This window comes from Magnolia sinica, chromosome 10 (genome assembly GCF_029962835.1).
Source record: "Magnolia sinica isolate HGM2019 chromosome 10, MsV1, whole genome shotgun sequence".
Taxonomy (NCBI): Eukaryota; Viridiplantae; Streptophyta; class Magnoliopsida; order Magnoliales; family Magnoliaceae; genus Magnolia; species Magnolia sinica.
In genome coordinates this window covers 77,004,588-77,030,181 of record NC_080582.1, presented here as the reverse complement: position 1 = coordinate 77,030,181, position 25,594 = coordinate 77,004,588, and the positions used below count along the sequence as shown (strand labels likewise).

At 36.6% G+C, this 25,594-nt stretch overlaps 1 protein-coding gene across 4 annotated transcripts in view; it reads right to left on the bottom strand.

Moving 5' to 3' along the window:
- Positions 1-15,210, bottom strand: part of LOC131217053 (protein RRC1-like) — a 39,198-nt gene extending 23,988 nt beyond the window's left edge. The window contains exons 1-4 of one of the 4 annotated variants that reach the window (XM_058211760.1): positions 15,050-15,210; positions 13,146-13,235; positions 12,926-13,061; positions 12,729-12,774 (exon numbers count right to left, since the gene is read on the bottom strand). In XM_058211760.1, coding sequence (XP_058067743.1) covers positions 12,729-12,774; positions 12,926-13,061; positions 13,146-13,220 — 257 coding nt within the window. In that variant the 5' untranslated portion in view covers positions 13,221-13,235; positions 15,050-15,210. Of the gene's footprint in view, positions 1-11,090; positions 11,449-12,728; positions 12,775-12,925; positions 13,066-13,145; positions 13,236-15,049 lie in introns of those variants that run through there. The other 3 variants (XM_058211762.1, XM_058211764.1, XM_058211763.1) reach the window with 3 other exon arrangements.
- Positions 15,211-25,594: the final 10,384 nt, after the last annotated feature.

Here is a 25,594-nt window from a genome sequence, read left to right as displayed (position 1 = left end):
TAAAAATAAAAAAATTAAATTAAAAAAAAAAAACACCTTCCCAGTGGCCAATACATTGTAAGCTGGTTTCGACCCGTCCACTCCAGCTTGTTGGAAGAAAATCTTCAAAATTTTTTCAAAATCACGATCGAAAGCTTCCCAGGGCCAAATTCTAAAATGCACGTATTTTTTAGTGTTGATTATTTTTTTCATTTTTATATGGTGTAAATAATGTCAAGTGATAAGTAATCCATGATTCTTCATGTTTTGCATAAAAATAATGGATTTAAAGCTTTGATTTCGAGATTTGGAGGAGATGAGAAGAGTTGCGAAAAATTGAGGAAAAATCAAAATTTCTCTATTTTTTCCCAAATTGGTTGCAATCCAAGTGTCCAAACACAAAATCAAACATGTATATAAATTGATCTACACATTCTTAGCAATTTGAGGATTTTTTTCAGAAAATATTAATTTTTTAATTAAAATTTGTTTTTAAAAAAATATTTTTTCCCCAAAATCCACAGGTGTATTTTTAGTATTCTACTTCTTCCTATTCTTTTGAATGTAATGCTTGTGTTTCCATACATGTCTTCTTACATTAGTAAATTTATTGAATTGACTTTGAATATGTTGCATCAGTTCAATCAAACAACACATAGATTGCGACCCTATAAAAAGGAAGCCTATAATGGGCACTTATTTTTGTAATTTTTTATTCCTAAGTGTGTGTATTGGTGCCATTTTTAACAATCCCTAAAGTATCATTGAAAATTTTGACCAATTTCCCAATGTTTCCCCATGTTTTCCAACAATAGCAATAAATTAGGTAATACAACTGATATATACCATGAGCATGGTGTGCCGTAACAGTCGTACGGGGCCATAAAGGTTACAATGGCAACCATTACACGTTACAGAGTCGCAATGGCTGTAATGGAAAAGTTGACCGGTAAAGGCTGTTACAGCCTCCATTACGGCCCATTACACCCCTTGTAAAGGCCGTAATGGCCCCGTAATAGTCCATGACAGGGCCGATACATGTTTTTCAAGTTTTTTACTCAATTTATAAATTTATATATATATATAAAGATCGTAAAGGCCATTACGGGGGCAGTAGCGGTTGTTATAACCAGTATCATAAAGGTAAAGATGGTGGTCGTTACGATCACCATTACCATTACGGAATACCTTGCCCGTTACAATCACCATTGAAAAATTTGACCAATTTCCCAATGTTTCCCCATGTTTTCCAACAATAGCGATAAATTAGGTAATACAACCAATATATCCCATGAGCATGGTGTGCCGTAACAGTCGTACAGGGCCGTAAAGGTTAAAATGGCAACCATTACACGTTACGGAGTCATAATGGCTGTAACGGAAAAAATGACCCGTAAAGGCCATTACAGCCTCCATTACGGCCCATTACACCCCTTGTAAAGGCCGTAATGGCCCCATAACAGTCCATGACAGGGTTGATACATGTTTTTCAAGTTTTTTGCTCAATTTTTTTTTATTTTTTTTTTAAAAAGAATGTAAAGGCCATTATGGGGGCCGTAGTGGTTGTTATAACCAGTATCGTAAAGGTAAAGATGGTGGCCGTTAGGATCACCATTACCATTACGAAATACCTTGCCCGTGAGAAACTGACATATATTTGTATGCTAAGAGTGCAATACATTACACGATAATCATATGGAAAACATTGGTACAAGATGGTAAAATAAAAGGCAAAAGGAAGATCACAAATTATCTAGACTCATAAAGCCCTAGAATGCCCCTAAGAAACACTTATCTCCTCCTTACTACACCCTACAAAAGGACTTGGTCCTTAGAGCCCAATATAATTGTCTTTCCTAAATGGAATTACACAAAAGGTCACCTTAACAGGAACCCCTTTTGTTACAACAAAAGAATAAAGAGTTGGAAGCTATAGCAATAGGGTCATCTCCAACCAAAATATCTACCCGAAATAGTATGTTACCCTTACTCAACTAGGAATATCAATCCAACAAATTTTCAACTTTGCAAGACGGATCCCTACTCTTCCCACCAACATAAGCAACAGATAGACTTATTACTTTCCAAACATCCGACCACTGCCTCTCGAAACTGAGGAAACTAGCATCTTCCCAATGTGACATATAAATCAAGATAACATTAGTCAAAAGCATTTTTGAGTGCTCTCCAAGTTCCCCACAAACATTCACTAAGGAGAACCCAAAGTCATCGATGAACTATGCTTTGTTTGGTGCTTAGCAAGAATTTTATACTAGTCAGGTCGAGCTTATCAAGCCAACTCTATTAAAAGTTTTGGTTTTGCTAGGCTAGGGCCTATTGATAGCCCTAGGAGCGTCATTTTCTTTCTATAATATCACCAATCCAAACTCCTCCCTCCCTTCTTTGCATTCTATCATATTTCCACTTAATAAGATGAGAAGTATGTTCCCATACCCTCTGGAGGAAATTTTGCTTCCAACTAACTTTCATGAGAGAAGCGAAAAAACTAAAATCTACAAACAAACACCACGGTATATTCCACCAATTTTAAGATCACTTGGCTCCTTTGAAAATAATATATCTTCCTAACCCATTATTTGGGTTTAAAGTTGTCTTACCCTCAAGAGAATTTAGCCATTATTGTTTCATCATTCCATATGCTTAATATGATTCCCATAAAAATGTTAATGCACAACTCTTACCACCTCAATCTAAACCTAAGACCCTAACATTCCATGAGACGGTTCATCTTTGCATCACCTGTTTTTGTATAGTGGTAGTTTCCTTTATTGCCCCTTTTCCCACAATCCCCGCCAAACTTCTTTTAGTTTCCTTTTAGAATTTACAAAAGAATTCAAATCTAGCCTCCTAAATTTGCCTTTACCCTTCGAATTTGATTTTAAATATCTCCCCGTCTCTACTACAATTTTTTACTTGATCTTCATGGCATCAAAGATTCTACCAATGTGATGCTCCCACTCTGAATCACACTTTGGAACCACACTGCCAAACTTCTCAAATCTAAAAAATCATCCAGTAACAGGATATTGCAAAACTTCAACATCGCCATAGCCCAATCCGTCGTAGATGTCATAATCTTCCCCTTGAGAGACTCAAATTGATGAAGCTTTACTATAAAAAATTATATTGTTTCTTTCTTTCAAAATTCTGCACACAATAGCATAGGGTGGCACTTTCCAAAAAATATTCCCTTTGCGAAGGATGGGCCTACAGCCCATCAGTTAATATTTAATAAGATCTTCACCAACTGGAGAAGCACCCAAATTATGTTGAAGAGGTTAAAGAAGTAATACCATACCTCCTTTGCCAAAAAGGAGTGCAAGATAAGATGATTGTGTACTCCATCACATCCTAACACAAGATATCTGGGAGAGGAAGTTATCTTTTCTGACAATCTTTTGTGAACTAAGACTTCTATCATTCATCCATTATAGTGTTTTCCATTCTCCTTATGCTTATAGCATCAATCTCATACGCTATCTTTAATTATTACATCATTCAAAGGAATTGATTGAATGTGATCTAGGAGATCCTAAGGCGTCAGGTGGTCCGACGGATGACTCTTCACCTCCCTATACCTAAAGATTGATTTGACGTTGTTTGACGGCCTATTATGGCAAACATAAATACTTGTTTTGTCCCTGTCAAGTATCAATCTCCCTGACACATTCTAGCCTGCCCCTTGTTGCCAAAGTGAGCAATACCGTAGAGGTAGGGGTATGGGACGTAGAAGTTATTATGGAATTGAGATAGAGTCATAGAGTGGGAGTTCGAGGATCCAACCTTCGTGCCTGAACCTGGCCAATGAAGAGGAATCCCTCACTACTATATCATTAGCAGCTATTTGAGGTTATTTGCGAAGATGCATACTTTGAGAGAACTGCATCATTCATTCAACTATTCTCTTAACTGTATGAGAGTCCACCGTGTTTAAATGTTCCTACACACCCACTAGTGAATAGAATTTGACAATTTTGACGTCTCCCCATTACCATCAAAAACAGTATGTGCACCCTTTGCCACAATTGAAACTCCTTAATATATGGGCACTTGGCTTCTTAAGAAAATTGTTCCCATCCTTCCTAAGCTTCCTCAAAAAAAGCTCATGACTTTTCTTCCTCCTCCCTGCCTCTTCCATTATTATGCACCACGTCTCTTCATTGAATTGCACATGGTTCCCCTTTCCTTAGACATGCTTATCTTCAAGAAGCCTGTCAAAGACCTTCATAGAGGCCACCAACCATTTCAACTTGTTGAGTTTGTCTTATTTTTAATTTCTTTGTCCCCAATTTACCTCTTTTGTGCCATGCAATCTTCTATTTCTAGAGTTACCCCTTCAATTCTGAAATGGCAAAACGAGATTCGTGTAGCCACCCCCAATTAGTCAAGATAGAGCATAGATGATGATGATGATGTCGACGACGACCACCCTTCAATATTAAAAGAGTCCCCAATAAAAGAACCAGAAAAGGACTGCTTTCAACGATAATTAGCCATTAGGGCTTTGAATAATGGTATTTGTGAGCATATAGAACGGGCCCAAAAACAATACCATAAGGGGCATATCAACCATATCCATAGTTTGCAAAACCCTAAGATTTATAATTTACTATTTGACCCAACGGAGTTTGGGTGAGTGGCCAGCACCATAGGTTTGCTCCCTGTAGGTGTCGGTTCGACTCCCCTCCTGGGCATTACCCGATGCACATGGTTGCAGGTGATTGCGTGCATCCGCACGGAATATTCTCTCCTCAAAAAGGGGCAGGGACACTGTGTCGTCAAAAAAAAAAGATTTACTATTTTGAGTTCAAATCTTATACAAAATAATTTGAATCCCACCTTGAATCCCTTTTCAAATGAATCATACGATTTACGATTCAAATTATACTTACTCTCTTCTATTTTAAGCGTTACATGGCTTCATTTTATGTATTTAAAATTGGTGGGGGCTTTAAGAATCATTTAGAAGAGGTCAAATATTTCATTTTGTTCTTTATAAGAGATTACATGATAGATATTATATTGAATGTTAAATTGTTTTGCATTTTCTTATCATTTCTTACTTCTTAATTGGTCAAAACACCAAATTAATCTATGACTTATCTGGAATGTTTTATTAATGGTTGCAAACGTATTGACCCATATGCATTATGGTAATAATGGTTAAAAATCAAATTATCTTTTTTCATCAGTCTATAGAATTAAATGTTGCTTTTCCAATAAAGGGAAAAGACTTAATAAAATGAAACTGTGTTAAAAGAGTTCAAAAACCTATGTTCGCAATTGCAACAATATGATTCTAAAGGTTGTACCGTTGGTGCAAGTACTCTTTTTCATGTATTTGTTATTTTAAAGGCTACATGGTTTATAGAAAGACCACTGATTGGATCTATGTTGGGCCCACATTTCAAACATATGGCTGTATGTGGGATGGACTTCCCAGCTGCCCCATCTTTTGCAAGCTGGTCCGCTTGGAATCTGCTCGCGATGAGCATGGAAAAAAGATACTACAATGTGCTCACGATAATCTAGAGCCTCCTCAATCATTTTAGCATATCTTCCAGAGACATCTCCCGGATTTAGCCCATTTTATAACATTGTTTTAATCACCTTCAATAATAATCACATATAGCTTGAAGTTTTCAGTTACTTTGATTCCTTGAAGGAGCGCCACATCCTCAATCCCAAAAGATCCCAAAATTAGAGTCCTTGAAGTCAATAAGCTAATTAATCCCAATAGGTACCTAGAACTCAATGATTGTTATGCCTTGGGTTGTTTCTGACAATGACAATGATACCCAGCATAGCCGGGTTCCCCGTCAAGCAACCATCTCACCTAAGCAAATTCCACCAGATCTTACCTAGATCACAGACAGACCCCACAACCCACCCAGGTTTTCATAACTGATTGCACACACCAATTTGTGGGTTATTTTCAATCTGCAAAGGTGCTTTTAGCGACCCAAAATTATGGTATTGTGAAGTTATGATCATATTGTTGATCGGGTTAACTTAAATGTTGATTTATATCCAGATCTTTATGCATCATTCTATCCGCTACCATGCATATATAATATGAGAGCACAACTTCAATACACATAGTAACGGCATGCACCAAGAGTCAATGTGCAAATTATCTGTAATAATCTAAAGGCGGTTGGCAAGCATCTTGCAGAATCCCGAATTCAAGTTAACAAAAGGCCATTTTGAAATACATGGTAAAACCCGCACCACCATTTTTTGGAAGGTGGTGCACACTATGCCCACGGAAACTTTTCTCATAATATAACAATATGCTTTTTTTTTCTTTTCTTTTCTTTTTGATGAGTGCACATTGCATAGCCTCAACGTATGATGATATATTCAACTACCATATACAAATTAAAACAACATTTTGTGTATATGCCTATATTGCACACTCTCAGTACTTTGTATTGGAGCGAACCAAACAAGGTATACAAAAACGGTTACCAGTTATGTAACGGCATAGGGCGTTCACGATTCAGGATCGTAACAGCCCATGTCAAAATTTTCAGACTGTACCGGGCCCGTAACGGTCCATTGTGAACTTATGTCCATATATAATGGCCTAATGCCTTTACACGTATATAAGTCCCCTTTTGGAGGCTGTTTTTCTTTTTCTTTTTTTTTCCATTTTTTCTTCTCTTTTTGACATTTTTTCTACTTGAGAGTTGAGACTATTTTTAACCCATTTTTTACTAGATTTCCACAATTTTTTAATATTTAAACACAAGATTTGAACCATTTTTGAAGAATCAAAGATCTGATGCCAAATTTGGGGAAATTTGAAAAAATATTTAAAAAAAAAAAAAAAAAATCTTTTTTTCTTAATGCAAATGTATTGATTAACATTATATTACCAAATCGACCAAATCTTGCTAGTTTTGTGTTCGATTTGGCCTTGTTCGCATAATTTTTCAATTTTTTTCAATTTTTGCTGGTTTTTATATAATTTCCAGCAATTTTCAATTTTTTATTTTTGTAAAATATTTGGAGTGTAGTTTTTTAAAATACAAATATGAAGTTTAGATCTACATATGCATGCACAAAATCAGTGTTTTTCATCTCTTTTTCTATTTTTGGTATTTTTGGTAATTTCGTGTCATTTTTTTATGAATAGTAACAGTTTTTTACCCTCAAATTTCTTAAGGGAATATGATGCCAAATACTTGTTGGTATACAATAGTGGGATGAATCCCAAAAACTGCATGAATTTCAGCTCGTTTTGGAGGCATTTGAGTGGTCTGAAATCGGCCCAATACTATTCATCCGAATTTAATTTTAATTTTTTTCCTCAAATTTCTTGAGGGAAATGGCATCAAGTGGTTAGCGATATGCATCAATGGGATGATTTCCACAAATTGCATTAATTTCAGGCCATTTCGAGGGCATTCAAATATGTACCCAACCAAATAGCCTGACACCATGGAGATGCCTCGTTTCAACACTTGAGGTCTTGGTATCGATCCCCAACGGGGGTGACTAACATGGAGTGTGCGTACTGACATGGGTGTGTACTAACAACCTAACCTCAAAAAAAAAAAAAAAAAAAGGCTGACACCATTAATTCAAATTCATTTTTTTATTTTTCCTCAAATTTATATACAATCATTGATATTAGATATTTAGAAATAAATATAAAGTTTTGAACTCAGTCTAAGCCTGCCAGGCAAATAATATCATCAGGCAGCCCAGACAGCATTCTTATCAAAGAATGACTAGTTACACCATCATAAACATGTTCAAAACCAGAAAAGAATATATATTTCGAATCCTCTCATTTTTCTGAATGTTTCTAGTATTAGTTCATATTTTTCTTTTAAAAAGAAAGAAAGAAATTAACCATTACAGCCCGTAACGTAACGGTCCAATGGTCAGCTGTCACGCCAGCCACTAGCATTGCTAAATACCTTGGACCCAAATGCTCTAAACCCTAGTGTACCACGCAGTACAGGAAGTAGCACCCCTTCGACATGGCCAATTCCATAACCCATAATTCAGGTAATTTTGACGCCACCTCCCTATAAGGGTCTTTGGATCTATTTATACTAACTCCCGTTGCAAGATTACAAGCAAAGAAGTGTTTGTCCAAAGTGCGCAACAATAATTTAGGCATGGTCCACACATGGTAGGGCCTTTAAGATCAATGGTCTAGATCACCACTAATTAGGCATCAACAACTTCGAGCCCAATAGATAAGTTCCCATTCAACATGAACAAAGAAACTGCCTCCTATAAACAATGTTTTCAAAATTGTTATTGTATCGCAAATTAGAATGGGGGTTGAATCATATCGAATCGTAAATCGTAAGATTTCTTTATGGATTTCTTAAAAATATGAAAAACATAAATAAATCAGAAAAAAAATTAAAAACTTAACACTATCATGACATGGTATTTACTTAAAAATTAAATAATTCTTATCTTTCCTTTTTGTTCTGTCTTTCAAGAAAATTTCCTTTAAAAACATATGAGGATCCTTTAATAATTTATGTTCTTGTTACCTTTCTTGAATGTAGGACTGCATTGGAAAAGCGGCATTTGATTGTGTAGACCGACGAAAAAAGATATTTTAATTTCTAACCAGTATTCCACAATATATATAAGCCATAACCATCTATCAACACATTCCAGATAAGTCATACATCAATTTGGAATTTCGACCAATTAAGAAGTAAGAAATCATTTAAAAAAAGTTTTAAAAAAAATTGCTCTACGATTTAACATTGAAGAAAATATATATCATTTAATCTCTTATAAAGAATAAAATAAAATAACTTACCATTTCTAAACGATTCTTTTTTCTTTTTCTTTTTGAAAGTTTTTTTCTAAATGATTCTTAAAGCCCTCCCCAATTTAAAAACATAAAATGAAAGCCAAGTGAAGCTTAAAATAAAAGAAAACAAGTATAATTTGAATTGTAAATCGGGATTTGAATCATAAATAGCGAGATTTAGATCATAAAATCGTATGATTCTATAAAAAGGGATTCAAAGGTGGGATTCAAATCATTTTGCTTAAGATTCGACTCAAATCGTAAATCGCAAATTGTAGGATTTTGACAACAGTGCCTATAAATTATATTATGTACATTTCCAAGAAAACCATATTTATCTATCTCCAAATCATCATCATCTTAGCCTTTCTCCTAATAGTTTGGGGTTAGCTTTTAGATGGTACATTGGCAAAAGTTGTATAATTGTTAACAAATCATCCAACACAACTCCACGTGAGTCATATCAATTTCAGTCGCTACAAGACATGGGGACAAAACCCAATCTATCCCCCAACTCAGTTTGACTCGTCTAAGATCAAGACAAGTCACATTGTTTCGGCTCAATTTGCTCCAAATTAGGAAGACTTGTCAAATAGGATGTAAAGACTTGGGTTTCGTTTTCCAAGTACCATTCCAATGCGTCTATTTGATTCCAAGCTTGAGAAGAGAATCCGATTTCGGATACTCCGTTGCCATCTGCTTCAATCATTTCTTCAGACTCACGATCCAAATATATCACACATTAATCTTGTCTAGTATAAGTGCATAACCCATTTATTAATTGTAACCAATTTCACATCAAAGATCCATGGATCTATGATCTTTATAATATTTTTATGAAAAAATGATTAAAAAACATTTAATCTTGTCTTAGTTAAAGTGCATAATCCATTTATTGATTGTAACCAATTTCACATCAAAGATCCATGGATCTATGATCTTTAGAATATTTTGCAATTAAAAAATAAGGAAAACGAATTTCTCTATTTACTTGTCATGTTATAATCACGATTGTCATATGGATTTGGCCTTAGATCTGTGTTTAGAATATTCATGTTTCATTTTATGTAAAATTCAAAAATTATGAAAATCACACTTTTCTTCTCTTTTTATGGTTTTATTTTGCATTTAAAACTGAAACTGAAAGGAAAATTCTATAGGATAGCTATAAGACCAACTGTGTTTATGGACAAAATGTTAGACAGTTAAGGAACAACATGTTCATAGGATGTATAGCTAAAATGAGGATGCTGACATGGATGAGTAGCGAGACAAGGAAGGATAGAATTAGAAATGAATGCATATAAAGGAACATAGGAGTAGCACCAATAGGTAATAAGAAGAGGGAAAGTAGACTTAGATTGTTTGTTTATGTACAGCGGAAACCAAGAACCACATCGATTCAAAGGAGTGAGTTGGTACAAGTTGAAGGCTCTAAATGGGCAAAGATAAGGCTCAAAAGTACATAGATGGAGGTAGTAAGAAAATACTTGACCTATTGTCTAGCTGAAGGTATGTCCCTTGGTAAAGTGGAATGGCAAAACAGGATTATGTAGCCAAGCAATTAATTGGGAAAAGGTTTAGATGATGATGATGATGATGATGATTTTGCATTTAAACTTACCATATTGCAATTTTGTTAATATGGGTTTAAATGCATCTAAATTTGTGTCCATTGCATGTTTAAATTTGTAGGCATTTCAAGGCTTAATTTGTACGGTATATTTTTAGTTTCCTATTTTTTCCTGATTTCTAATATGTTTCTAAATAACCAATAGTTCCAGAGATAACGATCCAAATGGATTTGGATTTCAAGTGTAGGGTCAGGGGGATCACTTATCCTTACCATTATCCCGGTATCTAGTATCCAACTTGCATACTCCAATTTTTTTAAGGATCCAAGTATCAGACAAGCATGACAATGCATCTAGTGCCCCCACATTATACACACTTACACATGACTCATAGCTAGTATATAACTTGGAAAAATGGGCAACACCCACATCCAACCTAGGAAATATTTTCAGCAAACAAGATCAAGCTATTCAACTTCTGAACCAAATGAAAGCCAAACCATGAAAAACCATCAAATAATTGCAACAGTGCTTGATAGCATTCAATTTCAAAATTGCAACTGTAGTAATTATTAGGAAATCAAGCATGGTAATATCACATGAACTTTGGAACTGAAAAGGAAATGAAGAAATTTGCCTAAAGTAACTCCTATTAATAACCAAACTTCATCAATAAGAAAAATATAGAGACAAAAGAAGCAGGGATAGTATCCCCCTACATGGTTACATCAATGAAGTTGGACCCCAAAGGACTCTGCTTTCAGTATTCCAGACATGTCAAGCACCCGAGGAGTGACTTCACAAGTTTGCCTAGCAATGCGCACCCCCTAACTTATGGGCCATGCAATGAGAATAAGGGGGGCTTCAGATCAGCAAATAAGTATAAAACTTAATGGTTGGTGGCGGCAAAATGTAAACTTGTTAGACGGATCCATATGGTCTTCATCATCTTCAAGGTTCTCTGCTAAGAAGCAGAGGCATTCACCTCAATTATATGCACCAAGATTCTGCGAATGGTGATCAGCTTCACTAGTCTCATCTCTGTGCATTGGAACATTGTTGCTCACAATTAGTACTCTTTTCTTCTCCCAAGCGATGAATATCGAATGCTCTTTTTTTTGTTGCAGTTCTAACACCAGAAATTTCGATAACCAAAACTGGTGATCAGGACTAGCAAGCATCATAAGCATATGCCACAAATAGTGAAAAGAACCTTCACCTGAAAAACCTAGAATTTAAAAGATAAAAATACAACTCAAACGCACCAATGAGTCGTGGTATTACTTGGACAATTAAAAGGGGGTGGCATCCCCATTTCTAGTACTTTGAAGTGTGGAAATGTGCCCATGTTTTAGCAAGAGTTCCATACTTATCTTTTCTTTTTCTTTCTTCTTTTTTTTGGAGTGAGCAAGCGAGAGAGAGAGAGAGAAAGTGAGACAGAGAGGATGACAAGAATTCATTTGACGGGATCAGAGGATGAAAGAATTGCCCATGCATGAAGCCTCACAACTGTCACCGTCTCTTTAGCAAGAGCATCCACAATCTCATTGATATCCCTCCTAACGTAGGCAAAGGAAATGTTTACCCTAGAGGTGAGAAAGTGGATCTCACTAAAACAAAGTTTCTAATGCTCTAGTAAGGAGGCCCATGACATAACATTTTTAAGTTAGCTTCCATGCTTACAAGATTCTTAGAGAAGATCCTCTACACTTCCCTAAAATCCTTGGCCATCACGAACCAGCATCCCCCATACCAGCATAACTGGAGAAACATATCCGGATAACATCCAAGTCAAAATATGGGGGTTATCTTGAGTTCCATTTCATATACAAAATTTACATAGGTTTTACCTACACTGGCCAAAAAAGCATTCAGTTTTATGTTAAAGAGTAATCAGTAGAAGCTACAAAAGGCCCACAATAGTATTATTAAATGCTCAAGGGTTTCATAGCTCATCCGATATACAGCAAAACTGGCCATTCTGAACCTCACAAAGGATAAGGAGTGCCCTCTGATTCCTGCAGATAATTCACATTCCTATATATGTAAAATAAAGCTTGCGTGGGATTGATCGCATATAGACTTCTAATTCTCTATGAGCTTATTAAGTTGATGCCATGATTCCTTCTATTTACCTTATCACAAATTCCAATTTTGTTTTACTCATGAAACTTGTACAACAAAAACTTTATCTGAAAGACAGCTTCATATATATCATCATCCTACTTTAAATGCGATGAGTCAATAAATGTGCATTGTAGCCTGATTGAATGAAAGCGATAAGTTTCTTCTACTACAAACATGGAATATGGTTATCACCAAGATTCCATCTTTAAGAATCAAGTACATTCATTTACCTACTCCCCTTCTTTGGAACAGATACACCATCTTTGGAATTTCCACCTGCGATCGTCGAATGAATAAGAAGGCCCATATTTTTATTAACGTGTCCTTGTAATATAAAAATCATTCATACATCCAGTGCAAAATAAAAAATCAAAAATAGAATCTCAAAAAAAAAGAAGAACGTCAAACAACGTTCCTTAACACTCACCTTCAGTATCAGTCTTTGGCCGTTCATTGGGATTGATCGTTCCTCCTCTAACAAAAGCCTTTGACCCAGGAGTATTATCCCCTTGAAAAGATTCGACAAATTCCGCATACAAGCGAGCAGTTTCATCCTCCGCTCTCTTTATAAGGAATAAATGAATGAAAAGGCTACCCATTGATGAATTATTAATTTTAAAAGGAAAATAAAATAATGGATCTCCTACCTTTTTCTTGGCCTCTTCCTCCTCTCTGTGTTTCTGAAAAGGAGTTTTCTTTCTTGTGACCGAGAACGAGTTCATTTTTTCATCAAAATGCTACAAGCAAAAGAAGAAAATCCATCATAAACCAAAATCCAGATAAAGACATATACATAGTGAGAACTTGTCATCAAAATGCAGAGAATTAGCACCATTGGCAATTTGGCAGATGAATGTGCATAGAAAATCAGTTTCAGGATAAGCTAAAACAACATCATTAACCAAACCTCAGTTCATAAAATGCATAAATAAAAAGGGTTAGAAAACAGATGACTCTGGCAATTCGTGATCCAGCGGATGACTGTCAACGGAGAATTGGTTCAAGAAGCAAAACCACTTGCGGGAAACCATCATTAACCAAAACACACTTTCCAAAATTCATTAATAAACAGGAAAAAATCAACAGAATGCATAGGACAAGCATTTAACAATTCAACCAATGAATGTAAATGCACATTAGTTTCAGAAGCACACCAATGAGCTAAAAATATAATAACAGAAACCAGCTTCACAAAAGTATCAACAGAAAAGAAACAGTAAAAATATTGTCAGTTTTTTAGAATTGGGCTTTTGCCTTTTGGTAAACAACAAAGGACTGAGAATGGTAAATAGTTTCAAAAGCAAAACCATGGGCTAAAAACCCATCATTACAGAAGAACATATCATAAAATGCATAGAAAGAAGAAACCTATCAATACAACATATAGAATTGAGGATTAGCATTTCAACAAATGACAAGAAGCAGGAAAATAGCTCCATCAAAAAAGAAAACCCGTGAGCTGAAAAAATCAAAATAGAAACCCAAAGAGCAAATATATTACACAAGGGAAGGGGAAAAAAAAAAACATTGTAAGGAATTATGGCTCTTAGCGAATCAACAAACCATAATGAACAGGAAATTAGCTTTGGAAGGAGGAAAAAAAAAAAACGAGCTAAAAACATTATTAAAAAATAAATAAATAAATAAACACACACACACACAAGCATAAAATGCATCAATAAAACATCAACTAAATGCATGGAATACAAGACTTTAGCAGCTCAATAGACAACCTTGAACAAGAAATCAGCACTGTAAACCAACCAACGGGCTAAAAAAAATGCATCGATTCAAAAAATAAATAAATAATAAAACTAGGGGACTCCAGTGATTTGACGAACAACCATGAACATGAAATTAGCTTCAAAACAAAGTCGTGACCTAAAGAACATAAAACAAAAAAAAAAAAAAAAAAAAAACTCAAATCACAAAATACATCAATAGAAAAAGGAAAAAAAACAAATCAATTGCATAGAATTACGGATTTATAGCAGTCCAAAATACAACTAAAAACATGAAATTACCATTGAGAACATACCATGAGCTTTTTAAAAAAACAAGTACAAAATGCATCAGTAGAGGGAAAAAAAACATCAAGATGCATATAATTAGGGATTTACGTCAGTCCAACAGACAACCAGGAGTAAGAAATATTAGCTTTGAAAACAAAACCATGAGCTAAAAACCATTTTTAAAAAAACCCCAAATCAGAAAATGCACCAATAGTATAAAAAATAAAAAATAAAAAAACCTTCGAAATACATAGAACTAGGGATTTATAGCAGTTTGATGGACGAATGCGAACGGGAAAATATTAGTTTTGGAAAAACAAAATAACCCATGAACTTGGAAAAAAAAAAAATCAATAACCAAAACCCATGTAGCATAATGCATGCTAAAGAGGGCTTTTGAGAGATACCCAGAAATCTATCAATGGAAAAGACCAAACGGAAAGAAGATACAGATTGCAAATAGCAGCGATTCGTTTCAGACGAAATGAATTGAAAATTACAAAGCATGTAAGAAAACAAGAATATTTAGACCGACATACCCGAGTCTGCGAATCTGGGGATCCTGTAGACGAGAAAGAAGATGGAGAGAGAACGGACGGACGGGGTTCGGAGAGACAGAGACAACAGACGCGCGGGGTAGAGAGAGAGAGAGAGAGAGAGAGAGAGGTGTTTTACATGTGAGTATGATCGATTTGAGAAAACAAAAGAGGGGAGAAGAACTGAAGGCGATTGAGTTTGGGGGAGTTTATTTGATACTCTGGCAACGTCCGCCTCCTGATACGCAGGCACTCAAGTGGTCATTTGAACTCCAGTTGAACCGTCCACTTCACCACAATCCCAAACTCAGATTGCTTGGGCAAACCTAGCATTTGATTCGTGGACACTTGTTTATCAAAACAGGACCATTTGATCCTGGTTGTTTATAACCGTACAATTTATGTCCACCAATCCGATAGTGAGGTAAACCAATGGAAGTGATTTTCTGCCTATGAGACGCGTAAACCGGGACGAATAACCTGGACAGTTTAATTTGAATTGCTTATATGCCTCGTGAGCAATTTCTAAGTAATTTCTAAAAGCCTGAGTATCATCCATCAAACTCTGCTAGAGTGCCATAAATTTCTCTTTGGTTTTTTGGGGAAATTTACGACTGTACGACCCATTTATGGCCCATTTACGAGACGAAGCCCACCTCATTTTCTTTTAGGGCTGATTGATTTTTAATTTCCCCCGGTAAATACAGGGAATTACCTGATTATTGCTTACTACACTTGTTTGAAAGTCGCGAGGAATTACATTTTAAAAATCAGTCCACACAAACGTTTTTATTACAGATTTAAATATGTGGGCCCCACCATGATATATATGAGTTATCCACACCATCCATCCTTTTAAAAAATACATTTTAAAGCAAGAGCTCAAAACTGAGGAAAATAAAAGGCTCAAGTGAACCACACCTTAGGAAATAGGGATCATTAAAACGTCAATGGTTGAAAGTTGTTTTCTCCCTAGGGCCCACAGTGATGTTTATTTGTCATCCAATCCCTTAATAAGGTCACACAGTCATGGATAAAGTAGAAACAAAAATATCAGTTTGATCCAAAACTTCTAGGGTCTTCAAGAAGCTTTCAATGGTAGGAGTTTAATTCTCATTGTTTCCAGTAGTGTGGTACACTTGATATTTGGATCTGCATCCTTTTTTGGCTCATGCCCTAAAATGAGTTGACTAAAGGGATGGACGGTGTGGATAATACAAAAACATCAAGGTGGGCCCCACAATTTAACTTTTTTTCATGAGGTGCCATGAGGAGTGCTATAAATGAAAGGTGGCGGTCAAATCACCTTGGAAATTCAACCGGAAACATAGAGGTAAATAATTATTACCCATTTATCTGAAATTACCACTGTAATTAGAAAATCAAACAGGCCCATAAGCCCCAACTGTACGGATGCTTCCCAAAGGTCGAAAATGGGCCCTGTTTTTCAGTTTTTTGATAAAGCTGGTGCTCCCTATGGCTACGGATTATATTCGTAGCTATAACCGTAGCATTAGTACCTGCTACAGGAGGGGGACAGCTACTTGCGGTGGAATCATGGGATATTGCCCTACCTATGGCTACGGATTATAACCGTAGCTATATCCAGCCTTATACACCTATCTCTTTTTTTTTTAACATGGAGAATTTTATTCTACTTACATATTTCTCTAACACATATATTTATATAAATATGTATATATAAGCAAATAAAAAAAAATTATCTATTTTTTTCCATTTCTTTCTTTATCATATAATAAGAATATCTTCTAAACCAAAATTAGTTACTAGACGTATCATATATGATTTTAGGGCTGAAAGTTGGACAGGTTCAACCCGACCAACCTGTGATCGACCCGACATTGGGTTGGGCTTTGGCAAAATGTATTGGGTTTAGTCTTAGGGTTGGGCCATACAAACACCAACCCGATAAAACTTGGGTTGGGCTCGAGTTGAGGTCTCGTGTTGCCTGACCCAACACGAACCCGATTAATATATAAGTTTCTTATAAATTAATTATAATTGAGATCTCGTGTTGATTCACGGTCATATTCAAGCATTTCACGGTCAATTCCCTTCACTTCACGGTCATTTCCACGCATTTCACTGTCAATTCGCTTCACTTCATTGTCATTTCCATGCATTTCACGGTCTTTCCCGGTAATTCCGTGTTGATTCACGGTCATTTCCAAGCATTTCATGGTCAATTCCCTTCACTTCATGGTCATTTCCACGTATTCCATGGTCAATTCGCTTCACTTCACGGTCATTTTCATGCATTTCACGGTCAATCTTGGTGATTCCGTGTTGATTCACGGTCATTTCCAAGCATTTCACGGTCAATTCCCTTCACTTCATGGTCATTTCCACACATTCCATGGTCAATTCGCTTCACTTCGCGGTCATTTCACTGCATTTCACGGTCAATCTCGATGATTCTGTGTTGATTCATGGTCATTTCCAAGCATTTCATGGTCAATTCTCTTCACTTCACCATCCCGATACATCCTGCCCAAGCCGAGCTCAACCCAAGTTTTATCGGGTTGGTGTTTGTATGGCCCAACCCCAAGACCAAACCCGATACATCCTGCCCAAACCCAACCCAATGTCGGGTGGGTCACAGGTTGGTCGGGTTGAACCCGCCCAACTTTCAGCCCTAAATTCATATATGGTACGTCAAGCATCTAATTTTGGTTCCAAAGATATTCTTGTTATATAAATAAAGAAAGAAACGAAAAAAGGAGAGAATTTTTTTTTAATATTTATATATACTCATATTTATATGAATATGTGTTGGAGAAAAATGTAGGTAAAATAAAATTCTCCATGTAAAAAAAAATGAAAAAGAAAAAAAGTGCACAGTTCAATTATAGCTACGATTATAATCTGTAGTTGGTTATTAGGGTACGGATATAGCTACGGTTATTATGCCTTTGTTTGAATCGGCAATGAATCGTGGATTTTGCGATCCATCCCCAAATCCCACGGCAAGTTGCGGTGGAATCGCGGAATTTGTCTTTCATTGCCGTTTCAAACAAAAGGCTACGGATTATAACCGTAGCTATAGCCGTATGAGCTGCGAAAATCCTTTTTTTTTTCTGTGGAATTTTCGTTGATTTTGCGGGTCCCATCATGAGGTCGGTGTTATATCCAAACTGCCCATCTATTTGGTGAGCTCATATTAAGGCTTGAAACAAAAAATAAGACAGATATAACTATCAAATGGACCACACTGTAAAAGGCAGTGAGGAATTGAACGTCTACCATTGAAACCCTTTTAGGGGTTACAGAAGTTTTGGATCATTATGAAATTTGTTTTTCCTCTTCATCCAGGTCTTTGTGACCTTATGGATAGATTGGATGGAAAATAAATGTTATGGTGGGCCCTACGAAATTTTTAACGGTGAAAATCAATTTTTCCGCTGCACTTTGTTGTGTGGTCCAGTTGATCTCTGGATATGATTTTTTTTTGGGATAATGCTCCGAAATGATCTCGAAATATGGATGAACGTTGTGGATATCTGTGGGGCCCATGTAACGTTGATCACTTTTGAACCGTTCGTACAACTCGGAGTTCGAGGAGCGTAAGCGCTCGTCTACCAGCACGAGCCGATCCGCTTAAAGGCAAGAGCAAGGGGCATTTTCGACCTTTGGCAAGTCGTCCGTACAGTTGGGGCTTATTCTTGCAAGGGAAAGTGAGGTGGGCTTCGTCTCGTAAATGGGCCATAAATGGGTCGTGCAGTCGTAAATTTCTCGGTTTTTTGTGCATTCGGGTTTGTTAAGTTCGGACAAGTGGAACACATGGTTTGGAAATCCTGGCCATCTGTCTCTAGCGAACCTACTTGATCAGAGTATTCTCAATAGATGGACGGTTGAGAAGAGAAATAAAATGACCGTCCACATTCAACTGAAAGGGTCCTGTTAGCGGTCGATGTGATTTTTTCCGACATTGGAGATTTATGGAGCATGTTACGTGCACGGTGGGACTCAACAGACCAATGGTCTGGATTACTGAATCGTCGGTCCCAATTGCCCGTGCAAGGAAGCATTATATGACGCGACTGTGTACGCGGGTTTTTTGCCCTTGTACAGGTGATCCAGGCCGTTCGTCTACTGCATCCCGACCTAGGGTGGACCATGCCCAAAACATTTTCGTGATGGGAATGTGAGAAAGCCAATCTCGCGACTTCATTTTCAGTTGGATGCGGACAATTGTTGCATTTCACTTATTATCCGTCCATCTATAAGCCAAGAATAAAATGGTTAGCATTTTTTCCATTGAGTAGAATTTTGGGGCATAGTACGTCTGCAGTGCGACGTAACAGACCAATGGACTGGATTGCAGAACCATGGGCCCCATTTGTCAGGATTTAGAAATGTACCAAGACCCTTGTTTGGTCCAGAGGTTCCGTAGCGAGGCTCTCGTCCGTAGGCTCGCCCAAAATGCTAGCTAGGCTCTTGGGCCCAACCATGCGATGATCGAGACTGTTAATCCAAAGACCCACAAAGGTGGAAAAAAATCCCACCCATAAAAGAGAGCTCCGGTTGAAACATTGATGTCCACCTCCAGCGGAACTTTCAGGTGTTTGGATGCAACTGTCAGCAACGAAAGTGTGCCATAATAGTGATTGGATATCCACCATTAAAATCCTCCTGAGGCCCACTGTACTTTTTATTTAACATCCAATCTTTTGATTAGGTCATTCAGGCCCAAATGAAGGGAAAAAACAAAAATCATCTTGATCCAAAACTTTTATCGCCCCCAAAATGTTTTTAATGGTTGACACTCATTCAAAACTTTTTCCTATAATGTGGTCCACTTGAGATTGTTATATATCTCATTTTTGGTCTTATAAAATAAAATGATCTATAAAAATAGATGGACGGAATGGATGAAACACATACATCATGATGGGGCCCACAGAGCACCGACCACCAGCCATTGGCAGGTGGCAGGGGAGTAGCCGATCCGTTTCCGTCCACAGCACATGAATATTCTAAGGGTAGCAATGGGGCGGCCCGAACCGTGACTGATACGTAGGGCCCGTTTTGATACCATCAAATAAGTTACCCGTTTTCTACTAATAGCAGTAGATAAGTGACTTGTTTCATATAAGTAAGTTTGGTTTATTAGTTATAAGTTACTTTTTTACTTAAAAGGACATAACCACTTCCGATAATTCTTTTGGCTTTTCTACTTTTTCATAAGTCGCTGAAGAAAGGTATAAGGAGAGACGGAAGCAAGGAGAAGGTGATTAACGTTTTATCTCCTTGATAATTAGCAACTAAGATGAGTTGCTCAAGAAATAACTTATTTTAAGCAATTTACTATCCAAACACGACCTTAAGTTCCAATGCTAGAGCCCAGTCTAACACTCAGACCCAAGACCCCAAAAAGTTGTAGTTGGCTAAGATGCAACCCCAAAATCAATGAAAAACCCTATTTACCAGCTGAATGTTGTTAATGTACCCGATGAAATCAACCATTTAATTTTGCATGCATCAGGAATCAAAACCTTGCATTATAGGATAGAAGCATGTACCTATGAAGCCTGGTCCGGCTAGGATGGGCCAAAATGACTTGAGCCTAAGCCCTGTCCAAAAATTGATTAGGCTACTCCCAAGCATGGCCCACAAGGCAAGCTAATAGTTCCAAGGCCAGTCCAAAGTCTAGTTGGGCCCGCACAAGCAACCTGCCCTTGGCAAGGCTAAATTGAATTTATTTGAAATCCTCGTTAAAAAAAACTTCCTACTCCACATGCAAGAGTAAACAGAGTTTAGAAAATGCAACTCAACAAGTACATGGCAAAAGCATCTTTACCTTTAAGACCCACTTATTATTATCCATGAAATATGATAGGCACAAGGTAATATTGAGTGCGAAGGGATATGCTTGGAAAGAAAGCGTCGACTTTAATGAGATATCGGTTGTCATGTAAATATCTATTAAATTTGTGTTGGCGCTAGTTGCCCAATACAACCTGGAATTAGAACAAATAGATGTAAAGACTATTTTACTCCGTGAAGAGTTGAAATAATAAATTTATATAAAGCAATAAAATTGATTTGAAGAAAAATGATTAGAGAATAAGATTTGCAGATCGAGAACGTTATTGTATGACTTGAAACAGTTGCCTGGTGTTCACAACCCCAATGTAGGGTCGCGATGCAGTAATAATCTCGGTGAGACTGAGGTCGAATCTACAGGGACTAATCTCGTGTGTATTCTGAAAGCAACTGGAAGTAGAATTAGAAAAGATATGAATCTAAATTTAGAATTAAATGGAGTAATTATGAAGTGTGCAATTAAAAACTTAAGAATTCAAAGGAGGGAAGTAGGGTTTTTAAGGATACACTTGCAGTAATCAGGGTAATTCCTTACTTGATTCAAGTAACACAATTGCAATTGGAGTCTTATCCTATCAAATTGGAAGATATAATAATTAAAATCAAATCTAAACTTCCTTTGACCTAATTCTCAAAAGATGAGAATTATAATACTTACCAAGGATTCCATCACAAAACATGCTCAGGAGACAATGGCAAACAACAGGATTTATTAATCCCATAATCTAAAAACAAGAAAAGAAGATACTCAAAGCTATTCCACATCTACTGTAATTTAAGTCACGATAAATCATTAGAAACTGAAAGTATTCCTTAAATATCAAACTAAAATCAAAGTAAGTTCAACATAAATATGAATCAAAGCAATAAAAACATCTCATCACGCTATAAGCTTCACCTCTTAGCCCTAGCTAAAAGGTTAAGCCAACCATAGACATGATTGGAATTAAAACCTTAAAAGAAAGCATGAAAGATTAGGAAGAATGAAGAAAAACGCTTGGCGATGGCTCTCCACCCTTGTGTTTTGCTCCTTCAAACCATAAAATATGCTTTGGAGCATCCTAGGAGATCCTATTTATAGTTGTGGAACTCTAACTTTCACAACTAGTTGGAAACTTTAGAAACCGACTCAAATTTACGCAGTTTGTTAAAATAGACTTCACTCTACGCAGTTTTTCAAAATAGACTTCAATATGCGCAATTTCACAGAATGATCCAACGTTTCAGAATATACTTTTTTAGGACGATTTCAGGATTCCTTTTATTCACTTCAAATTTTTTATTCTTTTCATTCCTCACTTGGTTTTCTTGGATCTTTGGTATGTGAATTCTTCAATCTTCGTCTCCTAAGATCCATCTCTTGCCTTGGTAATTCTTGAGCATCAAATCCATGCTTTTAGCAACCTTTTCAATCCAAGCTCTTAAATTTACCTTGCAACACAAGCATGAGTAAAATAGAACATTAAGCATTATCATGTTCATAAAACCAAGATATAAATAGAGGATGATATATAATATTTGATCCTCAACACCTAGGCAGTAGTATAAAAGGTTTAATACTTTCATGATGAGTCGACAATTTACAATAAGTAAATATGATCATTATATTTATTTTAAGACAGTAAATAATAGACAGCTCATTGTCCCGATATTGTATGTTAATGACATATTTATTACCATTCATAGCATATATAAGATTGATACACTAGAGACTTAGTTATTATGAACATTCGAAATAAAAAAATCTGAGGGTTATGAAGAGAATTTTTAGCATTGATATATACATAGATAATGAGGGGAGCAGGTTACAATTGTCTCATGCAGAATACATTAAGAAAGTATTGGTGAAGTTTATAATGGACAAAGCTAAGCTAATTAACACACCCTATGCTGCTTACTTTAACTTTTTTTATAGCAATGTCTTGTTACAGATGACGAAAAATAAGTTGTCTCGTGTATCATATTCAAGCGCAGTTGGCAGTTTAATGTATATCATGGTCTCTACAAGATCGAATATTTCACATGTAGTCATGTTATAAGTAAATATATGTCAAACCCCGACAAGCAACATTGGAAGGCAGTAAAATAGCTAATTCGTTTCTACGAGGTACAATGGAATACATCTTGACATTCAAAAAATCAGAGGAAAATTAATAAGCTATGTAGATGCCAATTACGTCGAAAACGTAAATAATAGAAAGTCGACTTACAATTACTCATTTGTGTTAGCGGGTAAAGCGATTAGCTGAATGTCCAAGTTTTAGTTTATGATTGTTTTTTCCATAATCGAAACTAAATATATGACAGTGACGGAAGCACTCAAGGAAAGTGTTTAGTTGAAAGAAATGATGAATTAGCTTGGGCTTCAGTAGGAGGTCATGCCCATTAATTATGATAACGAAAGTGCAATTAATTTGGCAAATAACTTGGTTTATCACTCACATATTAAACATCTTGATGTTTATCATCATTTTATCCGACAAGTGATTGAGGAAGACGGTGTTACTTTAGAGAAGATCCACACGAGCGTGAACCCGATTGACATGCTTATGAGTGTGGTTCTTACAGAGAAGTTCATATTATGCTCGACTTCTCTGGGCTTGGCATTGAAGTGATGAAGATTTTATGTGCATGAAAGCGACAATAATGATGAATATATGATGGAGGCGAATATAGATGGTGATGGCAGCGTGGAGTTGTGTGTCATGATGATTGAAGCCATGGTGGAAATTGTTATAAGATATCTTCAATCTATACATGGAACATGAGTTTGATCGATTGACGACCCTAGTCGATCCATCAAGTGAACCTCTAATTATACAAATTGGTCTCTGGACAGTTTTGGATAGTCACGATTGATTGAACTGTCGGGTTAATCGATCGACATAATTTGAAAAATACCTCAAAACTCTCTGGACACTTTTACACATATTTGATTGATCGAACATGTGCGGCTCGATTGATCGAGGGCAGCTCAATTAATGCATAGATCGATAGCACACATGGTTTTGTGTAATTGGATTATTTGTTTCCTGTTCCGGTTGTAACATTATAAATATCAGGTGTAATCGATATTAGGGTAATACCAAGACGATTTAAGGGTTATAGAGAAGAAAAGCTAAGGGGTCGCTTGGCACCGTAGATTGGAGGGAATTTGAGGGGGTTTCAAATCCCTTGGCTGTTAAGCAGCAAAAAGTAACTAGGGGTTTCAAATCCAAGGGGTTTCCATTCTCCTTTTTGAGGGGGTTTATAATCCATAGTGAGAGCTTCTATTATACCTAAAATCATTTCAATAGTTGTAGGTGTAACATGTGTGTCACTATACACTATCATTCTATTGGGCACACGGCCCACTAATGATGATTAGCACCGTCCAAACATTGTCCAGCACCGTCTAAACATTATTTATATAAATCAACGATTAAAAATCATTGGTTAGTCACTTAGACATGATCTTGTGCTTGTGGCCCATCTGAGATTTGGAATTAGAGATATTAAAGTTGATTTAGTAATTAAATTCAAAACCCTGTAAATATACCATGGATAGGTACTTTTAGATTAAAGTTGATTCACACTCCAAGGTGCCAAACACACTGGGAGGATTACAAATCTAGGGGGTTTTTAATCCTAGGGATTTCGAATCTAGGGGATTTAAGGGCCTGTTTGGCCGGGCGAATCCCACGGTATTAGGAGGGATGGGATCAAATTTAAGGTAATCATGACGATGTCAGTGGATTGTTGGGAATTCCATGGGATGGACTAATCCTGGGACACGATCCGAGCTACTGTTTGGGACGTCACCTATATCCCATGGGACGTGGGCCATATCCCGGGATCACGGACGTCTGACCCATTTGGTTAGGTGTGGAATTGCATCAATCCCTCATTTTCTAGGACATCCACTCGTTTGGAGGGACGGATGACATCCCAGGAGTTGCACTGGTTTTGTCATTTCCCCATGGCTTCTAGCCACTGGTGTTGCTCGGTGCACCGTGGGCCCCATCATGAAATATGTCTTTTCCTTCAGCTAGGTCATAAGAAGATTTCAACGATGGATCAAGCTGATCTTTATTTTTTCCCTTCACTTGGGTCACCTACACGTACTCAATAGTACTGTGAGCCGTAGGAGGATTTCAACGATGGATATCCAATCACTATTGCTTTCGGATGGTATGGTCCAAATAAGATTTATAGTCCAAACCGTCAAAATGTCATGAAAAATCGTCGATGGACTGTTTCAACTGAAGATCCACACACCACGTCAAGATTGCCTAATCTAGACTGTCCAATATAAGTGCCCAGTCCAAATCGGTTTGATTGCTAGGCAAAAAACATGTGGTGTCCAAATATTCAAAGACCACACCAAATGATTCCTTCCACATAAACAAAAAACCCCCATCATGCAATGTATCAGGTACACATATCTAGTGGGCCACACCAATTGACATGTGGATTGAGACAAAATTATCGACAATGTCAGCCAGTCAATAATATACTGATGTGGAAGGCAATTGTCAGTCTCTAATATAGGTCAAATTAGCAAAACCATATAATCAAAGATAAAAAAAATAATATTCATCAAGTACACAACTTCTACAACTAGAATTTAAAAATATTAAGTAGCACAAAGAAAAGAACGATAATGCCAATCAGAAGTGCACAGAATCTCTCCCCAAATGATGGGGCAGGATCATTAGTCAC